Source organism: Pelobates fuscus, chromosome 2 (assembly GCF_036172605.1).
Source record: "Pelobates fuscus isolate aPelFus1 chromosome 2, aPelFus1.pri, whole genome shotgun sequence".
Classification (NCBI taxonomy): domain Eukaryota; kingdom Metazoa; phylum Chordata; class Amphibia; order Anura; family Pelobatidae; genus Pelobates; species Pelobates fuscus.
In genome coordinates, this window is record NC_086318.1 from 245,526,151 (window position 1) to 245,550,754 (window position 24,604).

Here is a 24,604-nt window from a genome sequence, read left to right on the forward strand (position 1 = left end):
TTACACCTCCAGCAGCAAGAGTTAAATTCGGTACGTATAGCGATTCATTGCAAAATGCTGCACATAGAGACATCAAGGACCATGACCACTTCAAATCACTGAAATGTAAAGTTTGTCATGTTTCCTATTATACAGCGCCACAGAATATGTTGGCGCTATATACATGTTTGTACAAATGTAATTTCCATCTAATAAAAAAAATACTATAAAAAAACAAACAATTGGCTGACAGTGTGATGCTTCTTTAACTTGGGTTTTCAGATTTCAGGAATCAAAATACCATTTAATAGAGGGACAAACTGTACAGATACATCCTGCAGAGCAACGTGCAGCCACTATTGCCCATACATTCTGAACTACCGATCAAAACAACAGGAACAAAACAATCATGGCCAGATTTAATTAACCAGGAAGAACCGTTCGAAGCTTGATGCACACAGCCTCAGTTCCTGGTTAGGTCCCTCCCATTTTACCGGTAATTATCATGTGACAAGCCAGACTAGCAGCCAGTCGGGACGAAGCGGTAGCCACGAGCAGCAGCAATGTCCCTGGTAGAACCCAGGCAAAAAGTGCTCCCCCTATTGGCCGCATTGTCCACTCTGCTTCTTCAACCGGGGGATTCTAGAATCACGTACGAACCCACCTGGGAATCTCTGGATTCCAGACCGCTTCCAGCATGGTTCGACGACGCTAAATTCGGCATCTTCATCCATTGGGGAGTGTTCTCAGTGCCCAGCTTCGGGAGCGAGTGGTTCTGGTGAGCACGGGGGTAAACTCTAACTGACTGCAAAACTTAGACTGGCACTGGGTGGGTTACTGTGACTGGCATTGACTGGAGGAGTTGTTGGACTGATGCTGCAATAGTTAGACTGGCACTGGCTGGAGTAGTGAGACTGACTCTTCCCCTAGTATTGAAGTGGCTCTGGCTGGAATAATGGGACAGAGATTTGGTAGAGTAATGGGAATGGCGTTCTTTAGAATAATAAGATTGATACTCCATAAAGTAATGAGATAGTCACTGGCTATGGGATTGGCACTGACTGGAGTAGGGCTGCTGTCATGGACTAGAGCAGTGAGACTGGCACTCCCTCGAGTAATGAGACAGGCACTCCCCAAGATGTAAAACTATAAATGCCATAATGTTTTGCCGGTATGTCAATGTTTCAAGGTTGCATTTCTACAATCTGGTTATCTACTATTTACCCACCCTACATTTCTACAATCTGGTTATCTACTGTTTACCCACCCTACATTTTGACAATCTGGTTATCTACTGTTTACCCACCCTACATTTCGACAATCTGGTTATCTACTATTTGCCCACCCCTGCTCTAGAGTTATGGCACTGGCTTGAGTAGTGCCACTGGTACTAAATAGCGTAGTAAGGCTGATACATCCTTGATTATATGGGGTGACCTTTGCTACAGTTTTGGTTTAAACTCCTGTATAACTTTTCTGCAAACCTTGGCTTATTAATCTACCTTCACCTTGTTGGGTGTACCATTCCTTCCATTTTGTTATGATCTCAATACATGATTTTTCCAGTGCATCAGTATTTGATGTACCGTGGTCTACAGATCTCCTCCCACAATCCCCATATAGTTTCTGTGGCAGAGTGTGCCATATTCTCCTACGTGTTCTTGTGATCTAGAATGTTAAAGGGAACTCTGCAGTTCTCCAGTGTCTGATTAGGACCTTTTTGATTGCTAAGAATAACAGCTGTGTAGTTTGCCCTTGACAGGGTAACTGGGACAACGTGCAACAGGAAAAAGCATGGGCATGCAGGTATCTGAGTGTGAAGTACTTTTGTAAGTAGGGCAAAAACTGAGCTCCACAGTGTTTAAACTTTTGGACAGCTCCACCAAATATAACCATGATAACCAAGTTTATTAGTACTGCATTTCTTATAGAGCGAGGGTATATGTGTAACACATCCGAAATTAGGGTATTTCAAATGGCACATAAAAATTAAATAGAGACTTTATAGTATATCTATAATGAGAATATATATACAGTTGCAAGAAAAAGTATGTGGACCCTTTGGAATGATATGGATTTCTGCACAAATTGGTCATAAAATGTGATCTGATCATCATCTAAGCAGAGTAGATAATGTGAACCGCACTCAATGCCAGCGGCCACGGGTGCTCCGGATCAGGACCAGCAATCCCAGAATCATATGTAGAAAAGGAAGAATCACAGGCACTCCGAGTTATCATCAAAGTCACAACAATAGCCAATCACAGTCTGCTTAAACTAATAACACACAAAGAATGAAACGTTGCCATGTTTTTTATTGAACACACCATGTAAACATTCACAGTGCAGGTGGAAAAAGTATGTGAACCCCTAGACTAATGACATCTCCAAGAGCTAATTGGAGTGAGATGTCAGCCAACTGAAGTCCAATCAATGAGATGAGATTGGAGGTGTTGGTTACAGCTGCCCTGCCCTATAAAAAACACACACCAGTTCTGGGTTTGCTTTTCACAAGAAGCATTGCCTGATGTGAATGATACCTTGCACAATAGAGCTCTCAGAAGACCTACGATTAAGAATTGTTGACTTGCATAAAGCTGGAAAGGGTTATAAAAGTATATCCAAAAGCCTTGCTGTTCATCAGTCCACGGTAAGATAAATTGTCTATAAATGGAGAAAGTTCGACACTGCTGCTACTTTCCCTAGGAGTGGCCGTCCTGTAAAGATGACTGCAAGAGCACAGCGCAGACTGATCAGTGAGGTGAAGAAGACTTACAAAAGTCACTGGCAAATGCTAACATCCCTGTTAGCGAATCTACAATACGTAAAACACTAAACAAGAATGGATTTCATGGGAGGATACCACAGAGGAAGCCACTGCTGTCCAAACAAAACATTGCTGCACGTTTACAGTTTGCACAAGAGCACCTCGATGTTCCACAGCAGTACTGGCAAAATATTTGTGGACAGATGAAACCAAAGTTGGGTTGTTTGGAAGAAACACACAACACTATGTGTGGCGTAAAAAAGGCACAGCACACCAACATCAAAACCCCATCCCAACTGTGAAGTATGGTGGTGGGGCATCATGGTTTGGGGCTGCTTTGCTGCGTCAGGGCCTGGACGGATTGCTATCATCGAAGGAAAAATGAATTCCCAAGTTTATCAAGACATTTTGCAGGAGAACTTAAAGGACCACTCTAGGCACCCAGACCACTTCAGCTTAATGAAGTGGTCTGGGTGCCAGGTCCCTCTATGATTAACCCTTTTTTTTTTATAAACATAGCAGTTTCAGAGAAACTGCTATGTTTATAATAGGGTTAATCCAGCCTCCAAATCCTCTAGTGGCTGTCTCACTGACAGCCGCTAGAGGCGCTTGCGTGATTCTCACTGTGAGCAAGCGTCCATAAGAAAGCATTCTAAATGCTTTCCTATAAGACCGGCTGAATGGGCACGCAGCTCTTGGCGCGCATGCGCATTCAGCCGAAAGGTAGGATCGGAGGCGGGAGGGGGTCCCTGAGGGTGGGGGCACCCTCAGGGCTCTATAGTGCCAGGAAAACGAGTATGTTTGTTTTCCTAGCACTACCAGCTGAAGCTCAACAGAAGATGGGTGTTGCAACAGGACAATGACCCAAAGGAAAATAGAAGTAAATCAACAACAGAATGGCTTAAACAGAAGAAAATACACCTTCTGAAGTGGCCCAGTCAGAGTCCTGACCTCAACCTGATTTGAGATGCTGTGGCATGACCTCAAGAAAGCAATTCACACCAGACATCCCAAGAATATTGCTTAACTGAAACAGTTCTGTAAAGAGGAATGTGTCAGGATTCGAACCTGGGAACTGCCATGTTGGTGCTTTGTGTTACCTCTGAGCCATCTCTCCGCTTTACTGTTACCTGTATCTAGCCCTGTCTAGTATCTAGCACTGGAAGCTGGACATACGTTGGAACTACTCCTGCCACTCATGTTACACCTGAGCCTGATGTCTCATTAGCCAGGTATATAACACTGCCTCTCCCAGAAGGCAGTGTCAGTTCCTTGACTCTGGTGATCTTTCTGCTGTTTCGTGTTCTCCAGTTTATTATTGACCCCTGGCTTGTTACTCCGAATATCCTGACTTCTGGCTTCCTCTGACCCTGGGATTCCCACGACTATTCTCCTGGTTTATTTGTTCCTGTACCGCGATTTGGATTTACCCTGTACAGCCCCCGTGCACCGACTCACAGGTCAGGTGAATTCTTGCCTGACCACCTTGGCCTGTGTTTTCTTGCAAGAGTGAGCATATTTCTCTGCCTGCCGGACTCCCAACCCAGGTAAGCCGTGACATAAGGAACTGACCAATATGGAGTCCGCAGAGATGTGCTCACCCCTACCCCAGCAAGTGTCCAGCCTGGCCCAGGTTGTTTTGGAGCTGCAGCGAGAAATTTTATTTCTTAAAGGGACAGTACGCCCAGCCCCGGAACCTGCTTATCCAGAACCCTATGTTATACTGCCTGACCGGTTCGACGGTTCTTGTTCCACCTTCTCGAGGTTCAAGATGGACTGTGAACTCCTGTTTGCCTTGAAACTAGGGATCGACCGATTATCGGTTTTACCGATATATTCGGTATTTTCGGCAATATCGGTATCGGCCAATAGGGATACCGATATTGCCGATAATACCTCCCAGGACCGCCAGGCTCATTACAAGCCCGGCGGTCCTGGGGGGGGGGCGGGCAGCAAGCGTTTACTCACCTCCCAGCAGCTACTCCAGCTCCCGAGTCAAAATCTCGCGAGACCCGCGGCCAGCTCTGACGGCCGCGGGTCTCGCGAGATTTACACTGGGGAGCTGGAGGAGCTGCTGGGAGGTGAGTAAACGCTTGCTGCCCATCCCACTTCCCTCCCCTCCCCTCCCCCAGCTAAGCCAATGCCACTGGACCACCAGGGATTAACATATCCCCCCTCCCTGGCAAGGCAACAAGCAGGGAGGGGGGACAACAGAAAATAAATAATAATAATTAAATATATAAAAAAATAAAAATAATTTAATATAAAAATTAAAAAAAAAATGTTTTAATAAAAAAATGCCCCCTCACACACACACTATTATTATACACATACACTACACAAACACACTGTGTATATAATTCAGTGTGTTTGTATAGTGTGTCTGTGTGTATATATATAATGCACACTACACACACACTGCATTATATACACACACACTGTATTATATACACACACTATACAAACACACACTGCATTATATACACACACACTGCATTATATACACAAACTATACAAACACACACTGCATTATATACACACACACTATACAAACACACACTGCATCCACTACACACACACTGCATCCACTACACACACTGCACAAACACTGCATCCACTACACACACATACACAGCTCCCCTGTCTAAACACACTGCATCCACTACACGTGGCATGTATATTTTGTGCATTTACCTTTAGAAATTGTTTTTTATTTTCCAAAATGGTAAATGTACAGAATATCGGCAAATTATATCGGCTATCGGCCTGAAAGTTCACAGGATATCGGTATCGGTATCGGCTCTAAAAAATCAATATCGGTCGATCCCTACTTGAAACCCAGAACCTACGTCACCGACTTCATCAAGGTCCGTTCTGCTATCAATGTACTTTCTGGACAGATTAAGGTCTGGGCATACCAGAAGCTGCAAGAGAATAGTCTTGGACACTTGGGAGTCGTTTATGTCTGCAATGGACTCACAGTGCTTGGCTTCTAAGAAAGAAAACCCCAAACCTGCTCAAAGCACCCGCAGAGCTCAGTTACCTAAAGACTATGTACAAACTTCTCAAGTTCCCATCTCGTTCCAGCGTGAACCCACTTCCAGGAACCTGTCCTGTTACCCTGAGTGTACTCCAGCTAGCAATAGCACCTCTCTGGACAGGGAGGAACCTATGGAGATCGGATATATCAGGACTAGGTTGCCCCTAAAGGAAAGAGACCGTAGGAGAGCCCATGGCTTGTGCCTATATTGTGGAGAAAGAGGGCATTTCATCTCTCTCTGCCCAATTTGTCCACCCAAGCAAAGACCCCTTCTATTGGGTGCCCTACGGACCTATCCAGTCATCTCAGAAACACCGTCTAGATGCTGCCAAGGTTACTGCCAGTCATGTCCCCGTTATGTGACACAGAAGGGTACTCAAACTATGGTGAATAACTTACCAGTGCTCCTGAGAAGTCTGAACCTCCGCCGGTAGAAACTCATGTTAAAGCTGGTACCATCATCCCTTCCTGTCAACCTAAAGACACTGCTTATTGAGGCTTGGTAGTGCTTGTTCACATACCTAGTTCCTCCTTCCCAATGCATAGTAACTATTCACTTGGCAAATGTCCAGGAACACAAGGGTACATAAGGAGCTGGTTTAATAAGCAGTATTAATAAGTCATATCTTCTATCAATATGATCAAAATATGAAGTGAGTATAAATATAAAGTGTCACAGATAGTCATAAGGAGAGAAACAATGATATGACCAGGCTAAGTTAGACCAAATCATAATCCATATCTGAATAAAGTAATTGGTAAAGTGCATGATGTGCAATTACAGTGTACTGCATGTTTAAATAAACTTAAAGGACCACTATAGGCACCCAGACCACTTCAGCTCAATGAAGTGGTCTGGGTGCCGGGTCCCCCTAGTTTTAACCCTGCAGCTGCAAACATAGCAGTTTCAGTGAACCTGCTATGTTTACATTGAGGGCTAATCCAGCCTCTAGTGGCTGTCTACCTGACAGCCACTAGAGGCTGCTTCCGCGATTCTCACTGTGAAATTCACACTGAGATGACGCTGGACGTCCACTGGAAAGCATTGAGTGCATGCACATTCGGCTCCGCTTGGTCGGCAGGGGGAGCCCAGCGCTGGATTAAGGTAAACCCCTTCAGCCCAATTTGTTTTCCTGGCATAGTGCTCCTTTAATGCTAAGATGTAAAAATAAACATAATGGTTCAGGTGCACATACTGATGCACCTTCGTCAGTTGTACCATGGATTGGGGGAGTAAGAGGAGATAGCTGTCATTTCAAAATGAAATTATGGTCATTTCTGTTTGCAGATTTCTCAAACTCTCTTACATTTTCCCCAATATAAATCACTTCTTAAAGGGGCACTCTAAGCACCATAACCATTTCAGCTGATTGTATTGGTTATAGTACAAATAGTTTTGGGGTGCTTACGTTCTCAGTTTATGTCAAAACATTTTCCGGCAGCCATTAAAGTCTGTCCCCTCTCCTGCAGGTTAGCTAATGGGATAGTGAATGTCCTTATTAGCTCTTAATTTTGTCAATGATAGGCGATTGTGCTGTGAGTTGATATACAAAATGATGGTTTATATTTAAAATGCTTGCAGCTTTGGTTTGCTTTTTACGGTTTCATTTTTTATTTAGGTGGTACTGGCAAGGAATGAAGTCAAAAGCTTATGTAGATTTTATGTCAAATAATTTTCCTCCCAACTTCCGATATGAAGATTTTGGCCCGATGTTTACTGCAGAGTTCTACAATCCTAAACAGTGGACTGATATACTGGGCGCTTCTGGGGCCAAGTATGTTGTCCTGACTTCAAAGCACCACGAAGGTAAATGCATGCAGTCTGACAGTTTTCTGCCATTTAAAGGGGCACTAAGCGCCAAAGCAACTAGCTTGAATTGACACAAACATCCTCAGTGATTTGACAGACACACACATTCACTCACTCATAGACACACTCCCTGACAGACACACACACACACACACACTGACAACTCACTGACACACATACTCTCACACATTTCCTCATACACTCACCAATTTTTTTTAATTTAAATCCTACCTTTGGGAGAGCTGGAGTGGATCCTGTCCCTGACTGCTGCTGGGTGGCCTCCTTGATGGGGCTGCTGGCTGGGCTGGCAGGCTCTTTGCTGGGACTGCGGGCTCGGCTGGCCGGGGCGGACAGGCAGAAGCTCAATGGAGGTGGCGAGGGAACTAAGCTCTTCCTGCTTTGCTCCCTCACGCACTACCGGGACTGGAGTGATATATTGCGACTCCTCTCCCTCGCCGCTCGCCTACACTATGAGAAGTTTAACGCCTCGGAGGGGCCTAAGGTGGCCAGCTGACCACCTTTTTGGTTCCCCCAGGATATGAGGCAAACAAGGGATTTGCCTGGGTACTTACGGCGGCGGTTTTTGCCCCTCTCTGAAAGTGCCGTCTTAGGCAAATGCCTTGTTTGCCTCATGGCAAATACAGCCCTGCACCCTTCATGGAAACATTTTTTCATTTTCAATCAGATCTTACAGCACAGTGTGTTTAGTTTATAAATTCTTATATCCTGCTCTATGAATAGAACAGTAAGCACATATGAAGCTCCTGTATGCTCAGAGCAGGATGAAGAAATTCCAAATTAAACTGTACTATCTGGAAAGCAAAAAAAAAATTACTCTTTTCCTGGAAGTCAGTAGGGAGGCTTTGAAAATAGAAAATAGAGTGCTTTGTATCAGAAATATTTTGCATCGTGGTTGTCCCAAGCAATAAACATTGTGATTTAAAGACACAGTGCACCTTTTTTATGTTACCTGGTTTTAAGTGCATGTTGTTGGGGCTATAGCACTTTATCAGGTGCGGTTTATTATATTATATTTTAATTTACTATTGTGTGAGATACATTTTTAGCACTTGTATTTTTTGTATTACTTTTCTGGTAAACCTTTTACAGATAGTGTTTGTTTAGGAAGGGTGTGTAAGTCATATGTAGAGAGTTGTGACTAGAGTTGCTTAACCCCTTAAGGACACATGACATGTGTAACATGTCATGATTCCCTTTTATTCCAGAAATTTGGTCCTTAAGGGGTTAAACAGTGATATAACTCCTAAATGGCAGAAAATTGAACAGTGAGACTTCAGAGGCATGATCTATACACCAAAACTGCTTCACTGAGCTATAGTTGTTTTGTGGACTATAGTGTACCTTACTTAATGTTGTGGCAGATCAGTGTATAGAAACCATTCAAATTACATCTATATATATTTTTTTTTTTTTTTTAGAATTCTTTATTTTTCCATCTTGACAAGAAAAGCATGTGAAATATGTGCATTTACGGCTTGTGCAAAAGCCTAACATTTTAGACATCTATATTTTTATGTTTGGAAATGTGACCTTAATAAACAGTAACTGATGCTGGCTGCAAAAATACATGGACATTTGTACATTTTGTGTAATTAAATTGTGTCGTATTAGATGTATATTAATTGTATGTTTACTGCTCTTTTAAGGTTACACACTGTGGGGATCAAAATTCTCTTGGAATTGGAATTCTGTAGATGTAGGCTCCAAACGTGACCTAGTTGGGGAGCTGGCAGAAGCTGTTAAGAATTGCACTGATTTGCGTTTTGGACTGTATCACTCGCTGTTTGAGTGGTTCAATCCTCTGTTTCAGTGTGATAAAAATAACGGTTTCAAGACACGTCTGTTTCCTCAAGCTAAATCTTTGCCTGAGCTTTATGAAATTGTGACAAAATACAAGCCAGAGATCCTCTGGTCTGATGGTGATGGAAATGCCCCCGATGTATACTGGAACAGCACTGGCTTCCTGGCCTGGCTCTACAATGAAAGGCAAGTGTAAGGTTATCTGAGACTTTTCAGGCAGGATAAAATGGAGGACATCAGGTTACACTAAAAATTAACTAAGTTTAAATTTAATCTGAGGGCTGTGAATATTTTACATTGCAGTTGTAATTTAGAACACACCACTTTTAAAGGGACCCTATAGTCACCAAAACAACTGTAGCTTAATGAAGCAGTCACATTGCTCAATCCTCTGCCATTCAGAAGTTAAATCATTTTGTTTATGCAGCCATTGTCCCACCTCTCTGCGTGTGACTTACACAGCCTTCCTAAACGCTTCCAGTAAAGAGTAATCTAATATTTACACTTCCTTTATTGCAAACCCTTTTTTTTTTTTTTTTTTTTCCTATTTCCTGCTCTGTTAATAGCCAGTTAGACTTTGCAGGAAACTCTTGTGGTGTGCGATTAAAGTTCAATTTACAGAGCAGGAGATACACAATTTAAAGTAAGTTGTACCTGATTGAAAATGAAACCATTTTGTTTTCATGCAGACTATGTCCGTCACAGCCAGGGGAGGTGTGGCTAGGCTTGCATAAACAGAAACAAAAGTGATTTAACTCCTAAATGGCAGTGAAACTTAAGAGGCATGATCAATACACCAAAACTGCTTCATTAAGCTTAAGTTGTTTTAGTGGCTATATTGTTCCTTTAATATATAACATTCTGAAGGTCATTTCAATTAAAAAGGTTTACCATTTATTTTAAACAAAGAATTCATACCTAGCATAGACTGTGGATCTAGAAAACATAAAACACATTATATAAATGTACAGACTAAACATATGTCTTTTGTTTGTTCATTCTTTTCAATATTTTAGGGAGTAATTTAATAATGTATCTCAAGACTTAAAAAACTGGTTAAAAGTAAGTAGTGTAAAAGTGCAATTACCACTTTAACATACAGGAGGTGTGACAAAATATGGGTATAAGCAGACAGGGAAATGTTTTCAAAACTCACACATACCTTAAACATGTTTGTTAAGCATATTCACAATCATATCACACATCCATTTAACCGCACTCTCACATATACACAGGACTAGTCTATCACACACCTAGATATAACTCGTCACAAACTCACACATTTAAGGAACCCTCCGCACAATACAGCTGTTTGTGGCGACAATACATTCAGCAATGTTAATGGAATATAAAGAGAAACACAGAAGGTTGTATTGGAGTACTATGGAAAATCTATGGAGCACAACTAGTTATTTAATAAAAAAAAAAAAATCTAAGATTAAGAAACCCACAAAATAAAGAATTATACCTCAGCCCATAAACTACACCTAATGTGAGGGTGCCCAGAGTGTCTAAAATTTGTGTTTATCTGACTGTTAATGAAGAATATTTTGGCCACTGTCATTTTCTTTCTTTACGTATTCAGCCCAGTGCGTGATACTGTTGTTACCAATGACCGCTGGGGCTCTGGTTGTATCTGCAAACATGGTGGATATTATACCTGCGCTGACCGCTACAACCCTGGACATCTTTTAGCTCACAAATGGGAAAACTGCATGACCATTGACAAACGTTCCTGGGGCTATCGAAGAAATGCTCGGATCTCAGAGCTACTTACCATTGAGGAATTGGTACAGGTAGATGCTAAATAGCTACCATTCTGGGATGAACCAATAATAAGAAAATTCGGCCCGGGCATTTTTTAATTACAGCAGCCCACTAAAAAAGGAGCGGGGCCAGATAGGGCGTGTTTTCTCATCACCAATGACACACACCCATCACAAAGTGAGCATGTTGGTTTAATGCACTACCAGGGCAGGCCATGCACAGAGCTCTGCTGAAGAGCTCTAGCATGAGAAAAAAGGCCCTGTATTTGTTCTGCTTGCACTGTGTTTGCTTGAAGGGGGGGGGAGGGGGGCGGTGTGTGCTGTGTGAGTGAGGATGCAGTGTGTGTGTAAAAGGGTGCTGTGAGGGTGCAGTGTCTGTGAATGTTTGGAGGAATTGTGTACCATCACAACTTTGCATTTTTACAATATTGAGGATGTGTAGAGCTCCTTGAGTCCCTTCTGCCTGAGATTAGATGCTGCTACAAAGAGGGAAGGCAGTGGTTGGTGCATGCAACTCACTGCAAGGTGTAAACAGTACAGAAAAATATTTCCATTAGATGACAAATATTTGATAACATAACATCTCAAAAAACCAAAACTCCACGTGAGGTACATTTGGGTTGTATACTTTTAGAATCTACATGCATTTATGTGACACTTACAATTGATGGGCTGCTGAACTGCCCTAAACACTACATAGTCCCAATAAATCAAACTATCAGAAATCTAGATGTGAAAACTGTAATGTTTGCCCTGTAATTGCCAAAAGAGGTGAGTAATTTCTACGTACTACTGGTATGGAGCACATTAGACTTGCAGAATTATAGCAAAACAGAATTAAATAGAAAATATAACCGAGATGGAACATTTTCTCTGTTCAGCTGTTTCACGCTAAAATTAGCAGATTCCTTAGTGGTTCTCTATAAATTTTGGTATGGTAAATGATCCTGACAGTATATTGTATGTGTGTGTAAAAAGAACAATAATGGTAGATTAAAATGCGGGTGTATGAGAAACATCAAAATCTCCAAGGTAAATAAATAAGAGTATCTAGTTTTCAAATATGTACCACCATTATCTCCATGTCAGGTGATGCTCAGTTCACACCCCTCCATGTTAAAAAGTTTTATTTTTTTTCTTTCTTTCTTATATGTAAGTGTTTATTTTATATATTAAAGAAGATGGTATCATCCATAAAAGACATGTATATGCTTTTCTTAGCAGTATGTATCAATAAGCTCAATAATTTTTTTTTCAATATTCCTGTCAAACCCTTTAAAGATATTTTAAATGCAAAAATATATACGTTTCCATGGCAGTTCTGTAGGTAATATTAAATAGCTCCCAGAATATCCTTTTTTTAAAACTTATGCCCCCTTATACATCTTTGGGCAAGGTATATAGATGACATCTTAATAGTTTGGACAGGCACGGTTAATGACTTTAATCGATTTGTAGCTCTCTTAAATGAGAGTGACTGCAATCTTAGATTTACTTCCGAGTTTGGAGGGAAAACCCTCAATTTCCTGGACCTGACTGTCTCGATTGATAATCAACTAATTCAAACTACACTATTTAAGAAACCGACTGCCTCAAACAGCCTTCTAAATTGGGACAGTTTTCACCCAAAACCCCTCAAGCAAGGCATCCCTATAGGCCAGTACCTTAGGGCACGCAGGAACTGCAGTACTTTGCAGGAGTTTAAAACTCAAGCTGACATCCTGAGATTACAGTTCAAGGATAAAGGCTACCCTAATCGGTGCCTAAAAAGAGCCTATAGGCGAGCTCTGGAGTCAGAGAGAGAGACCCTCTTGAGTGCAAGTAAACCTACATCACCCACCATTTCCAGCCCCCGCTTGATTGCAACCTATGATGCTGGTTGGGATAGAGTTAAATCCGGAATTCAAAAATTCTGGTCACTTCTAACAGGGGATGCTCATCTTAAAAAGATTTTGGGTCCAAAAGTAGACATCACGGCACGTAGAGGCAAGAACTTAAGAGATCTCTTGGTTCCCAGCCATTTCCAACCAGTACGCTCAGGGATCAAAACATGGCTCCACAGACCCATCACTGGCACTTTCCAATGCGGGCGATGTGTCGCCTGCAAATATATTAAACGAGATTCAAAGAAAGTGACAGATAGTGACAATAAACAGACCTTTAATATTGCATCCTTTTTCAATTGCAACACCTCAGGCCTGGTATATCTACTCACTTGCGAATGTACTTGTAAATACGTGGGCAAAACTTTCCGTCCCTTCAAAGAGAGGATCAAGGAACACGTTAGATCACCTAAATTAACTATTGAAACGCCAATTGCTCGTCACCTGAAGGAACAACATTCAGGCAAATCACATGGTCTGCGCTTCTGTGGCCTTGAATTGGTGAAACGTGACAAGAGGAGGGGTGACTACGACAGATTCCTTATGCAACGTGAAAGCTTTTGGATATACAGGCTCAAGACTTTACAACCCAGGGGACTAAATGAAGGGTTTTCATTTGCACCATTCATATAATACATTGCGGCACCCCACAGGGGTCCTTCGTAGTTAGGGTGAAAAAAGATGGGAAAATATTCACCTCACCACCATACCAGAAAATGTGATCCTTTTATATGATCATCATCTGGTAACTTGATAAATGTTCAAGATTAATCCAGCATCTACATATGTTTACCAACTGACTCCTCAGTGATCTAACACCCCTATGAGAATCAACACTCTTAGGGATATGGTTATAACATATGAATAACATCCCCAATATTTACCATCTGGACCCGTTTTGAGGCCATTCAGACAATGTATTATCTACCAAAAATTCTTTGCTTGTATATATTTGTAACATATACTTATATATTCATTTTTATCTATTTATTTATTTATTCTTTATTTATTTTATTTTCTACTTTTGAATATATTTCATTTTGCTCCTTTCCACCCGTTCAATTATTCAATCTTTTAAATAAAAAGATTCTGCATCTTCAATTATAAACCAGCACATATCTATACACTTTTTCCTGCAGTAATATGCTCAAATTTACTTTTAAATATGGTATTACTCATTACAGTCCCTGCTTGGGACTTGTTTAGCATCCATCCAGGTATTTGGCAAGTACAGGGTTAACTTTTTAGTTATCCCCTTGCCGGATGGTTGCACATGCCACTCAACCATCCATTCCCCGCCCACCGACCAACGCCGCTTGAGAGTGACGATGACGTCGGGAGCTCGATGGGCGGAGCTTATGGGGTTTAAATTACGGCGGGCTTACTCACTCTTGAGCTCTTGACAAAGGCGCAACGCCAGCGCCGAAACGCGCGTTGAGCCATTACCGGGACCACTTGGTCCGAGATTAGACTAGGGATCTCTCTGCAATATTAGTACTAGGAAAAGTTTTTTCCTCTATACAATAGAACTTTGAGTTCAGTTGTATCTGACCGCCTCGCTAACCTAGCACCCAGACTGCTTATCAGAGTTTAGATTTATATGAGCAGCGTTCTTTCCTGTAGAGCTGTCACCGGGACCATTTGGTCCAAGAGTAGATTAAGAAAGTTGTTGGCAGTTATCTGTCTCGCTTTATCAGCTATTAGACTCCTTATCATGATTTAGGTTGATATTTGTATACGAGCAGCATATCCTTAGTGACGAAAAATTAGGAGCCAACGATTTTTCAGGCTCTAGTCCCGTTACATGGGATGTGGAGTTCTGCTCTCAACTTACAGCCAGTGGTCTATTGATATTAGGGGTCTACTCTATGTGATTTGCACTCTACACACAAAAAGGGGGAGGGTCTGTTACATCAGCTTTACGATCTGGGGCTAGTCTGAGTGTGCCTTTATTTCTCAACATATACTCCATTGCTTAAGCATACCCGTGAGCGGGGGATTTCTCCCTCCCCTCCCTAGCAACTCTGCTATTCAGCAATCCAAATCAGGGAGACACTATTGTTTCTCTTAAGATACACACCAATAGCTATTTTAGCTGTTGAGACATTGTTGCAATTATTTTGATAACAAGGTGTGCTGTGAGGCCAGTACTTTACAGAGGATTCCTATTCTTTCACACTCTCACTGTATATACACTTTTATTATTTATTTTGTCGTTCATTATCTTCCCTAGAAGGGACTAATAAAAATGTATTTTACATATATTTCATGCATGTTCTATATTATTTTACATATATTTCATGCATGTTCTATCCTGCTTTTACTGTAGGATACTGTTTGAATTGAAATGATTTATTCCACTGACAGGAGAGAACTTTTTTTTTTTTTTAATGAACATTTCCACCCAATAATTGATACTAGCATACCCACTGTGTATCTCTCTAACTGATCTTGATACTTGCTCTTTACAGGTGCTGGTGGAAACTGTGTCATGTGGTGGCAATTTGCTTATGAACATTGGCCCCACGTCCGATGGTCGAATTCCTGTTCTATTTGAAGAACGGCTGAGACAGATGGGTCAGTGGCTTAAAGTTAATGGGGAAGCAATCTATAGTACAAAGCCTTGGAGGGCACAGAATGACACAGTGAATCCTGATGTTTGGTAAGATGATCTAAAATACCTGTAAATTGCAAAGAAGTATCTGCAATACAGTTACGTATACTATTTACATTGCATGAGAAAATATGTCAGCCATTATATATATATATATATATAGTGCATTAAAATATTGGCAAACATTACAATATGTCCCTTGACTCTCTTGAGAGGGGAGAGAGAGAACTCACTATTGTGCATAAGGATGCAATTGACCCTCATAACCCAGAACTATATGGACAAAAATATTGGGACACACCTCGTATATGTTTTTTTAATCAATTGTCACATGTGTATAAAATCAAGCACCTAGCCATGCAGTCTGCATTCACAGACATTTGTGAAAACAAAATGGGTCGCTCTAAAGAGCTCAGTAAAATTCAAGAGTGGTACTGTGATAGGATGCCACCTTTGCAATAAGTCAGTTTGTGAAACTCCATCCCTGCTAGATATTCCACGGTCAACTATAAGTGGTATTATGGAAAGTGGAAGTGTTTAGGACCAAAAGCAACTCAGCTGTGAAGAAAAAGATCACGTAAGGTCACAGAGCTGGGTCCACAAGTGTTGAGGCGCATAGTGTGTAAAAATCGCCATTGCTTTGCTGATTCCATATCTAAAAAGTTTCAAACTTCCACTGGCATTAATATCAGCACAAATCTGTGCAGTGGGAGCTACATAGAATGGATTTTTATTGTCAAGCAACTGCATGCAAGCCTCACGTCACCAAGAACAATGCCAAGCCTTATATCGAGTCGTATAAAGTATGCCACCACTGAACTCTGAAATAATTGAAACATGTTCAGTGAAGTGACGAATCACACTTCTCTGTTTGGCAGTCTGATGGGTGAGTCTGGGTTGGCGGATGCCTGGAGAACGTAACTTGCCTGACTGCATTGTGCCAACTCTAAATTTTGGTGAAGGAATGATAATGGCATGGGGATAATTTTCAGGGGTTGGACTGGGCCCCTTACTTCCAGTGAAGGGAAATCGTAATGCTTCAGAATACTAAGGCATTTTGTACAATGCTATGCTTCCAACTTTGTGGGCACAGTTTAGGGAAGGCCCTTTTTTTCCATCATGACTGTGACCGACTGCACAAAGCAAGGTCCATAAAGACATGGTTGTATGATTTTGGTGTGGAAGAATTTGACTGACCCACATAGTGCCCTGACCTCAATCCCATCTAACACCTTTTGTGCCTGACCTCACAAATGCTCTACTGGATGAATGGGCAAAAAGTCCCACATGAACCTCCAAAATCTTGGGGAAAGCCTTTCCAGAAGAGTGGAAGCTGTAATCGCTGCAAAGGGGAACCAACTACATATTCATATTAAAGTCTCTGTTAGTGTAATGGTTAGGTGACCAATACTTTTGTTCATATAGTGTATGTGTTAATGACTAGCTAGTTGGTTGTCTTGTAATTAGTGTTTGTTTGTGTTTTTTTTTTTTTTACAAATAGCTGACACAATAGCCCATCTCAGACCGACTCAGACAGAGTGGGCTTAGGGTTATTTACACACTATGTACTTTGTGGAGATGGAGGGCTTGACATGCTTATATTGCACTTTAGGCAGGGATTAGTCATTAATTTTAATTAAGATCTTCCCAATCTTAAAGGAAGATTGATACTTTAAATTTGCTGTTTGTATTAAACCAAATCTTCTTCTATTGTGACCACTTGTTAACACAGTTTATTACTAATAGGTATACATGTAAACCACAAGAACAAGTTTTGTATGCCATATTCCTGAAATGGCCAATATCTTGGAAAATAACGCTGGGAGAGCCTACAGTTACTATTGGAAAGACACAGGTACGACACCAGCTAAGTGCCAAAATAAATAATAATTTAGAATAAATATATTTGTAATTTATTATTTTAAATATTTGTAATATAAATGTAATATTTATAATGTAGTTTATTTATATGTATAATATTATATAATATATTTAAATAATGAGTTGTTATACCTTTTTATATTCAATTTTCAAATATATTGTTTGCAAATATTTTCCAATTAAGGTTAACAGCAGTCATTGGGAAAATAAAACAAACCATTTTTAGTAGACTTACTCCCAATGATTACATGCAATTGTTTAATTATGCATTTTTGGGAATATATCTAAAAACAGCTTGCAAAAGCCACAGTTCTCTTGTCTAAAGCACTTGCAAGTTCTCCCTTTCTAACCCAGCTGTCCAATCACAGACTTCACAATTCAGCTCAATGAGAAGTCTGTGCAAGGCACGTGCTCTGAGCAATTGCTGCCTCTATAGTTTAACTCCATTGAGCTAACCAAACCAGGAAGTAACAGGACTTGTTGTCTGCTTGAAAGGGAGGAGTAACCAGGTTAATTTATATAAGTGGCAATTTCTATTGAAATCTCTACTGTTTGTAAAAGGAAAAAAAAAAGGACAAACTCTCCACACATACAGCACTTCAGCAAACTAAAGTGCTTTATGGGTCTGCAGTGTCCCTTTTATTTACACTTTAAGTATTGGGTTTAAACCTTTTCTTTTTATAATAGCACCATTATATTTATTTTCAACTGGTTCGTAGCATGAACATCCTTATTCTGATTACAAGGAAATATATATACACACACTGAACAAAATTATAAATGCAACACTTTTGTTTTTCCCCCCATTTTTCACAAGTTGGCTTTTTCTATGTACACAAAAGGCCTATTTCTCTCAAATATTGTTCACAAATCTGTGTTAGTGAGCACTTTGCCGAGATAATCCATCCACCTCACAGGTGTGGCATATCAAGATGCTGATTAGACAGCATGATTATTGCACAGGTGTGCCTTGGGCTGACCACAATAAGAGGCCACTCTAAAATGTGCAGTCTTACTGTATTGGGGGGGTGCCATCAATAAAATGCCCCTGTTTTCGTTGCCCATACCATAACCCTACCGCCACCATGGGGCACTCGAACCACAATGTTGACATCAGCAAACCGCTCACCCACACGACGCCATACACGCTGTCTGCCATCTGCCTGTACAGTGAACCGTGATTCATCTGTGAAGAGAACAACTCTCCAAAGTGCCAGATGCCATCGAATGTGAGCATTTGCCCACTTAAGCCGGTTACGACGATAAACTGCAATCCGGTCGAGACCCCGATGAGAAAGACGTGAATGCAGATGAGCTTCTCTAATGCGGTTTCTGGCAGTTTGTGCAGAAATTCTTTGGTTATGCAAACCGATTGTTGAAGCAGCTGTCTGGGTGGCTGCTCTAAGACTATCTTGGAGGTGAAGATGCTGGATATGGAGATCCTGGGCTGGTGTGGTCACACATGGTCTGCGGTTGTGAGGCCGGTTGGATGTACTGCCAAATTCACTGAAACGCCTTTGGAGACGGCCTAATGGTAGAGAAATGAACATTCAATTCATGGGCAACCGCTCTGGTGGACATGCCTACAGTCATGATGTCAATGACATGCTCCCTCAAAACTTGCAACATCTGTGACATTGTGCTGTGTGATAAAACTGCACATTTTAGAGTGGCCTTTTATTGTGGCCAGCTTAAGGCACACCAGTGCAATAATCATGCTGTCCAATCAGCATCCTGATATGCCACACATGTGAGGTGGATGGATTATCTCTGCAAAGGAGAAGTGCTCACTAACAGATTTAGACAGATTTGTGAACAATATTTGAGAAAAATAGCCTTTTGTGTACATAGCAAGAGTCTTAGATCTTTGAGTTCAGCTCATGAAAAATGGGGGCAAAAACAAAAGTGTTGCATTTATAATTTTGTTTAGTGTATATACACAGAGGCGTAACTCGAAACCACGGGGCCCAGTATGAAAATTGCATGGGGCCTCCCCCCCCAATATGTCTTCCCACCACGTCCCCGCCCTCCCCCACGCATGTAGACAAACTGATACACATAGACACACAAACAGGCACACATACAGACACACAGAGACCCATACATACATACACAGACATGTAAACACACACATACATACACACACACACATGCAAAATGTTTAAGTCACCCTCCTGTTTCCTACCTTTTTAGGTGCAGTTTCCACTCTAACTCCCTCTCCTTCCTCCTCTCTATGATTGCTGAGAAGAAGTGACCAGGGCAGTCACTTCCTTCCAGCGTCTGATATCTTCAAAGGGGGCCCGATCAGCTGTTAAAGCGCAGCACTGACCAGGCCCCCTGGACATTAATTTCGATCGGGTTGTCCTAACAGCATGGGCCAGCCGATGGGCCCCTGATTAGGCAGCCACAGCGGTTACCTGGAGTGACGGACCCTGTTGCAGCTGCGACCGCGGTGTGTGTGTGTGTGTGTGTGTATGTATGTGTGTGTATATATATATATATATATATGTGTGTGTGTGTGTGTGTGTAATTAGATACTTTTTATTGGGTTACTAAACTACTGCTACTACAAAGTAATGCCCTCCTGAGATCTTTTTTGATACTTTCTGTGTAGACACATAGGAAATGGACTTAACAATAGTGGATGATTTGCCGTAGCTACCATTTGGTGCTTTTTATGCATGCAGTTTTTTTTTTAGCTCACCATTCTTACATTAAGGCAACACAATCAATATTATATGCAGTTCTCTGAAAAAAGTATTTCTCCTGCTTGGTTGCCTCTCTTTTTGCATATTTGTCACACTAAATTGTTTCTAAATTGTAGCCCCGAACATATATACAAAACTCAGGACTACAAATTGGATCTCCTCTTATTTAACCACTTAAGGACACATGACATGTGACATGTCATGATTCCCTTTTATTCCAGAAGTTTGGTCCTTAAGGGGTTAAACACCTAAAACCTGCTTTAAAAAGATAATCTCTATTGAAATAGTATAAAAGAAAACAAACCTCAACAGAGCAGTCAAGACGAAAGAGCAAAAGTAACAATATAGGTTAGTAAAATAAATATTTAGCAGATACTAGTAGCAGAGTAACAGTGGGTGCAAACTTTGTAACGGAGTGTTAAATGGACTTCCAACATATTGAGACAGTTGTCTCATTTTGTTGTCAGAAAAAAGCAGGTTAATAGGATTTTTCTTTCATGCATACTTATTTATTTATTTTTAAATCTTCCCTGCGTTTTCCATGCCTATCAGCCAGTTAGTGTCCTCTTTTTAGGGATTGTGCAAAATTGCATGCACAATTCAATGTCATCAGAAGTTCCTGTGACATAAGCTTGCCATGAATTTGTCCTAACACAATGAGTGTTGGCTGTGTGTTTGCTTGTTTCCGGATCTTTGATTCTTCTATGCTGATTTCTTGCACGGTTTCTGTCATATTGGCTCTGCAGTGTGCCCTGTCTTGTATCTTCGGGGGTTCAGTCCCCCCCCCCCCCCCCCCAATCTCTTCCCAACTGTAGGCTGCACCTCCCATGTTTCCCCAGACAACTTTGGAAACAAAAGAGAAAATAAAGTAAAGCAGCATTCTTTTTTCGAGACCTAAAGCTGTGCAGTCCGCTAGTATTTTGTGCAGCATCAATTTGCTTACTGCTTTCCTGCCTGCCCCTGATTGCTTGTATGTTTGATATGCTTACATTAGTAGAGTGCAAGCCTCTGCAGCAAGGTCTGTCCTCCAGCTATGAGACATTAAACTGTGATTAGCACTGGCTGAAGTTAGGGGAATGACTGCCTCACCGGTTTTCATTCCCAGTTAATATAAGAATATCATAAATACAAGCAATATGTTCAGTTTTATGTGAAGCACTGACATAACCAAGTTACTTCCTCTTCCTATTGTATGCTCTCCTATCACTATCACAGGATCTGCACAGGGTGGGAAGACCTTTTTTTATTTGCAGAGTTTTCACTCAAACTCCGGGAAACCTTGCCCAATTGCACTGCCCTTCAACGTCCTCTGTCTGATGGGCCTCGGGTCGGCCCTGCTGCTATCACTGTCTCCCCATTCATTAAACTAAATGGTGGCTATAAATAGTCTGAAAACAACTGGTCTGAAGTTCCCTGACTAAAGCCTTGGACCATCAGAGTAAGTGGAGGGTTAGTGCAATTGAGAGCCGTCTTCTAGAGTTTGGGGTTAAAACATTAATGATTTAACCCCCTAAGGTAAGATGGCACCCAGGAGCTCCTCGCACTATCCTCCTTGCAATAAAGTTGCAATGGTGCCTGGAGTGGTCCTGCTCTAATGTAAGGTAGTTGCTTTAATTGACTAATAAAGCAAGCAGTTATTTTCTTGTGGGCCACTTGGTGTTGGGTGGCTTTTTCCCATAAAGACAACTGATTTTTTTTTTTGTTTTTACTTGGACTCTTTGTTTAATATTAAAAAAAAGTTTTTATTAAAGATAGGAAACCACTCAGTGTGGCAAATATGCAAAACTATAGGAAATTAGAAAGAAGACAATTACTTTATCACAGCAGAAGAAACCTGTTTTCCACAGAACAGTAACTTTATTTACTGATTAACTATGTAAGGCTGTATTTACTACTCCTTTGGAGGAATTTGGTATCACTAGAGTTGAATTCACCACATATAACTTGGTAAATTCATCAGTAATAATTTCATTGAGGCACTGACCTCTCCGCTCAATTGAACCACTGTCTACTCAAAGGTTTCCACAGAATCTGTGACATGATACGCTATTAACTTTCTTGCCTTCTTGAATATATATCTTTCTTTGCATTCTCAACTCAATGAAAATTAGTAATAATGTTTCAAACATAAAAGTGCACTCTTTGCCCTTGCATATGAGGAGCGTTGGGTTGGACCATTGGCTTGAGAGCTGGATGACATTGTGAGGGGAAGTGCGAGAGGTAGCACTGAGGCAATCTCGGCCATGGAGAAAAGGGAAGTGAAAAGTGTTTTTTTTACTTAAAACATGGGAAGTTGAGGGGTGGGCTAATACTAGTCCGGTACTATGACATTATAGCGTTGGGAATACAAGTTTGTATTCCTAACACTATATTGTTCCTTTAAGCTTTAGGTACATTTTAAACTTTTTTTTTTTTTTTTTTTTAAGCTAAATACAGTAAGTATAAATATATTGTTAATGTTAGGATAGATTCTAAAATTATGCACAATGCTTTGTCAATTATCAATTGAAGAAACATAGTGAAATTTTTAATATTTTACTTATTTTTGTTTATTGACCGCTTTGTGCTCTGTTTTAGGTGCATCTGATTGGTGATGGAAGAAATCTGTATTGGGAGCCGTTAGGAGAGAAGGGAATGGTGGTACATTTGCCAATACTCAATCCCACACAGTTTACTGTCCAATGGGGATGGGTTCTTAAAATAAGCTATTTAAATGAACATGTATCTAAAACTTCAGGGTACATGCTAAGGCATAATTCAATTTTATAAAATAAGACATTTATTTTTTTACTGGAAATTGAATATAAACATGGATGCTTATTACCTGATTATACATTTTAATTTCCGAAACTCTGATACGGTTTTATGAAGGGAAAATCATAATGGCATTGTAAATGTATGTAATGACAACTAAAATCATATTGGTTTTATAAATGTATGGTACATAAGAGTTTTCTAAATCAGTCATAGCTGTGAATATTTTCTTTACAGATTTTAGTTAGCTTAATGTACACCTCCAAAAAGACAGGATTTGGAGATTCTAGCTGCATAGAAGGGTATTTGTCTTTTTTAAATTTTCAAAGGTAGAAAACGAGGATGCTGGATATTTTTGTTTTCTAGAATTGTTTTTTTTTATTTTTGTAAGGCTATGTGTGATCCAGCTTCCCAATAAGTAAAGCATTTTTTTTTTTATGCCTGAAGTTAAAGTCCATTTTTTATTTATTTTTATAACTAACTGTATAACTGGGTTGGAGCTTGACGACCCTAGGCCAAATGGTGACATGGGTGAGTATATTTATACAATTAAGTTCATGGCCCTGAGTCAAGGTTCAAGGAGGCAGGAGCCATATCTATGGGAAGGAGACTTGGGACATCTCATTCTTTCCTTTTGAGAACTAGAAAAACAGCGTAGAGGATATGGTATGGGAATTCTTGTGGACAGTAGTCTTAATTAGTTCCATTTTGTAATGATACGGTACCTGAGTGATTTAAGAACTGACTTCTGCAATAACTACTTGATGAAATGTTGTTTACTTAAAGTGGCACTGTCACCTTCTGGGGATTTTACATATTTTGACTGCTCCGCCTGTTTTGGGATGGCCAAGTGGGTTTTTACTTACCTGAAGCTGTCCCTTATGGGCACTGCCATTTTCCTCAGTGAGTTCCTTTTCCTCTCCTGTCACTTCATCTGCCAGGAGCTAACGTCTGTGCTGTACACAGTGACGGAACTACTGGGGGGGCTCCATCGGGTGGCCCCTGCACTTAGGGCTACCTGACGAGTACTGCTTAACAGGTCCAGTCAGGCGCTAAGGCCCTTTAAGACGGTGACCGGACCACAGTGATATCGGCAGCCTGGGAGGAAGTGACAGCCGATCACTTCCTCTCAGCTTCAAACAGAGCCGGGTGGGAGGGAGAAAGTAGTAGCAGCTCACACAGGTGGAGGGAGAGCACACTACATTAAAAGGAGAGGAGGAGGCAGCGGCGGCGGCAGAGGAGATGGAAGAAGAGCAAGAAAAGAGCAGCAGCCACAGGGCCTCAAGCAATCCACCCTACTGCACATAAAATATATTTTAACAAGAGGGTGGCTACAAATATTAATATGACCTGTGTGTGTGTGTCTTAGTATGTCAAATTGTATATGTATGTGTCAGGGTGTGTTTTATATCAGTGTGTATGTGTATCTGAATATATCGGTGTTTATCTGTGTGTCGGAGTGTGTATATATCGGGGGGGGGGAGGGGGAGGGATATATATATATATATATATGTAGAAATTAGACTGCACTCACAGACTTAGAATATGAAAAAAAGTATATTTTATTCCATTGAACAAGAA

The 24,604-nt window shown here is 40.9% G+C and overlaps 1 protein-coding gene across 1 annotated transcript; it reads left to right on the forward strand.

The window, feature by feature from the left end:
• The first annotated feature begins 492 nt into the window (after positions 1-492).
• FUCA2 (alpha-L-fucosidase 2) lies at positions 493-23,108 on the forward strand. The gene is made up of 7 exons (XM_063441214.1): positions 493-757; positions 7,406-7,593; positions 9,264-9,603; positions 11,003-11,213; positions 15,538-15,728; positions 17,427-17,535; positions 22,847-23,108. Exons 1-7 carry the CDS (start codon positions 543-545, stop codon positions 23,036-23,038), a joined length of 1,446 nt encoding a protein of 481 aa, XP_063297284.1. The 5' UTR covers positions 493-542; the 3' UTR covers positions 23,039-23,108.
• The last annotated feature ends 1,496 nt before the right edge of the window (positions 23,109-24,604 follow it).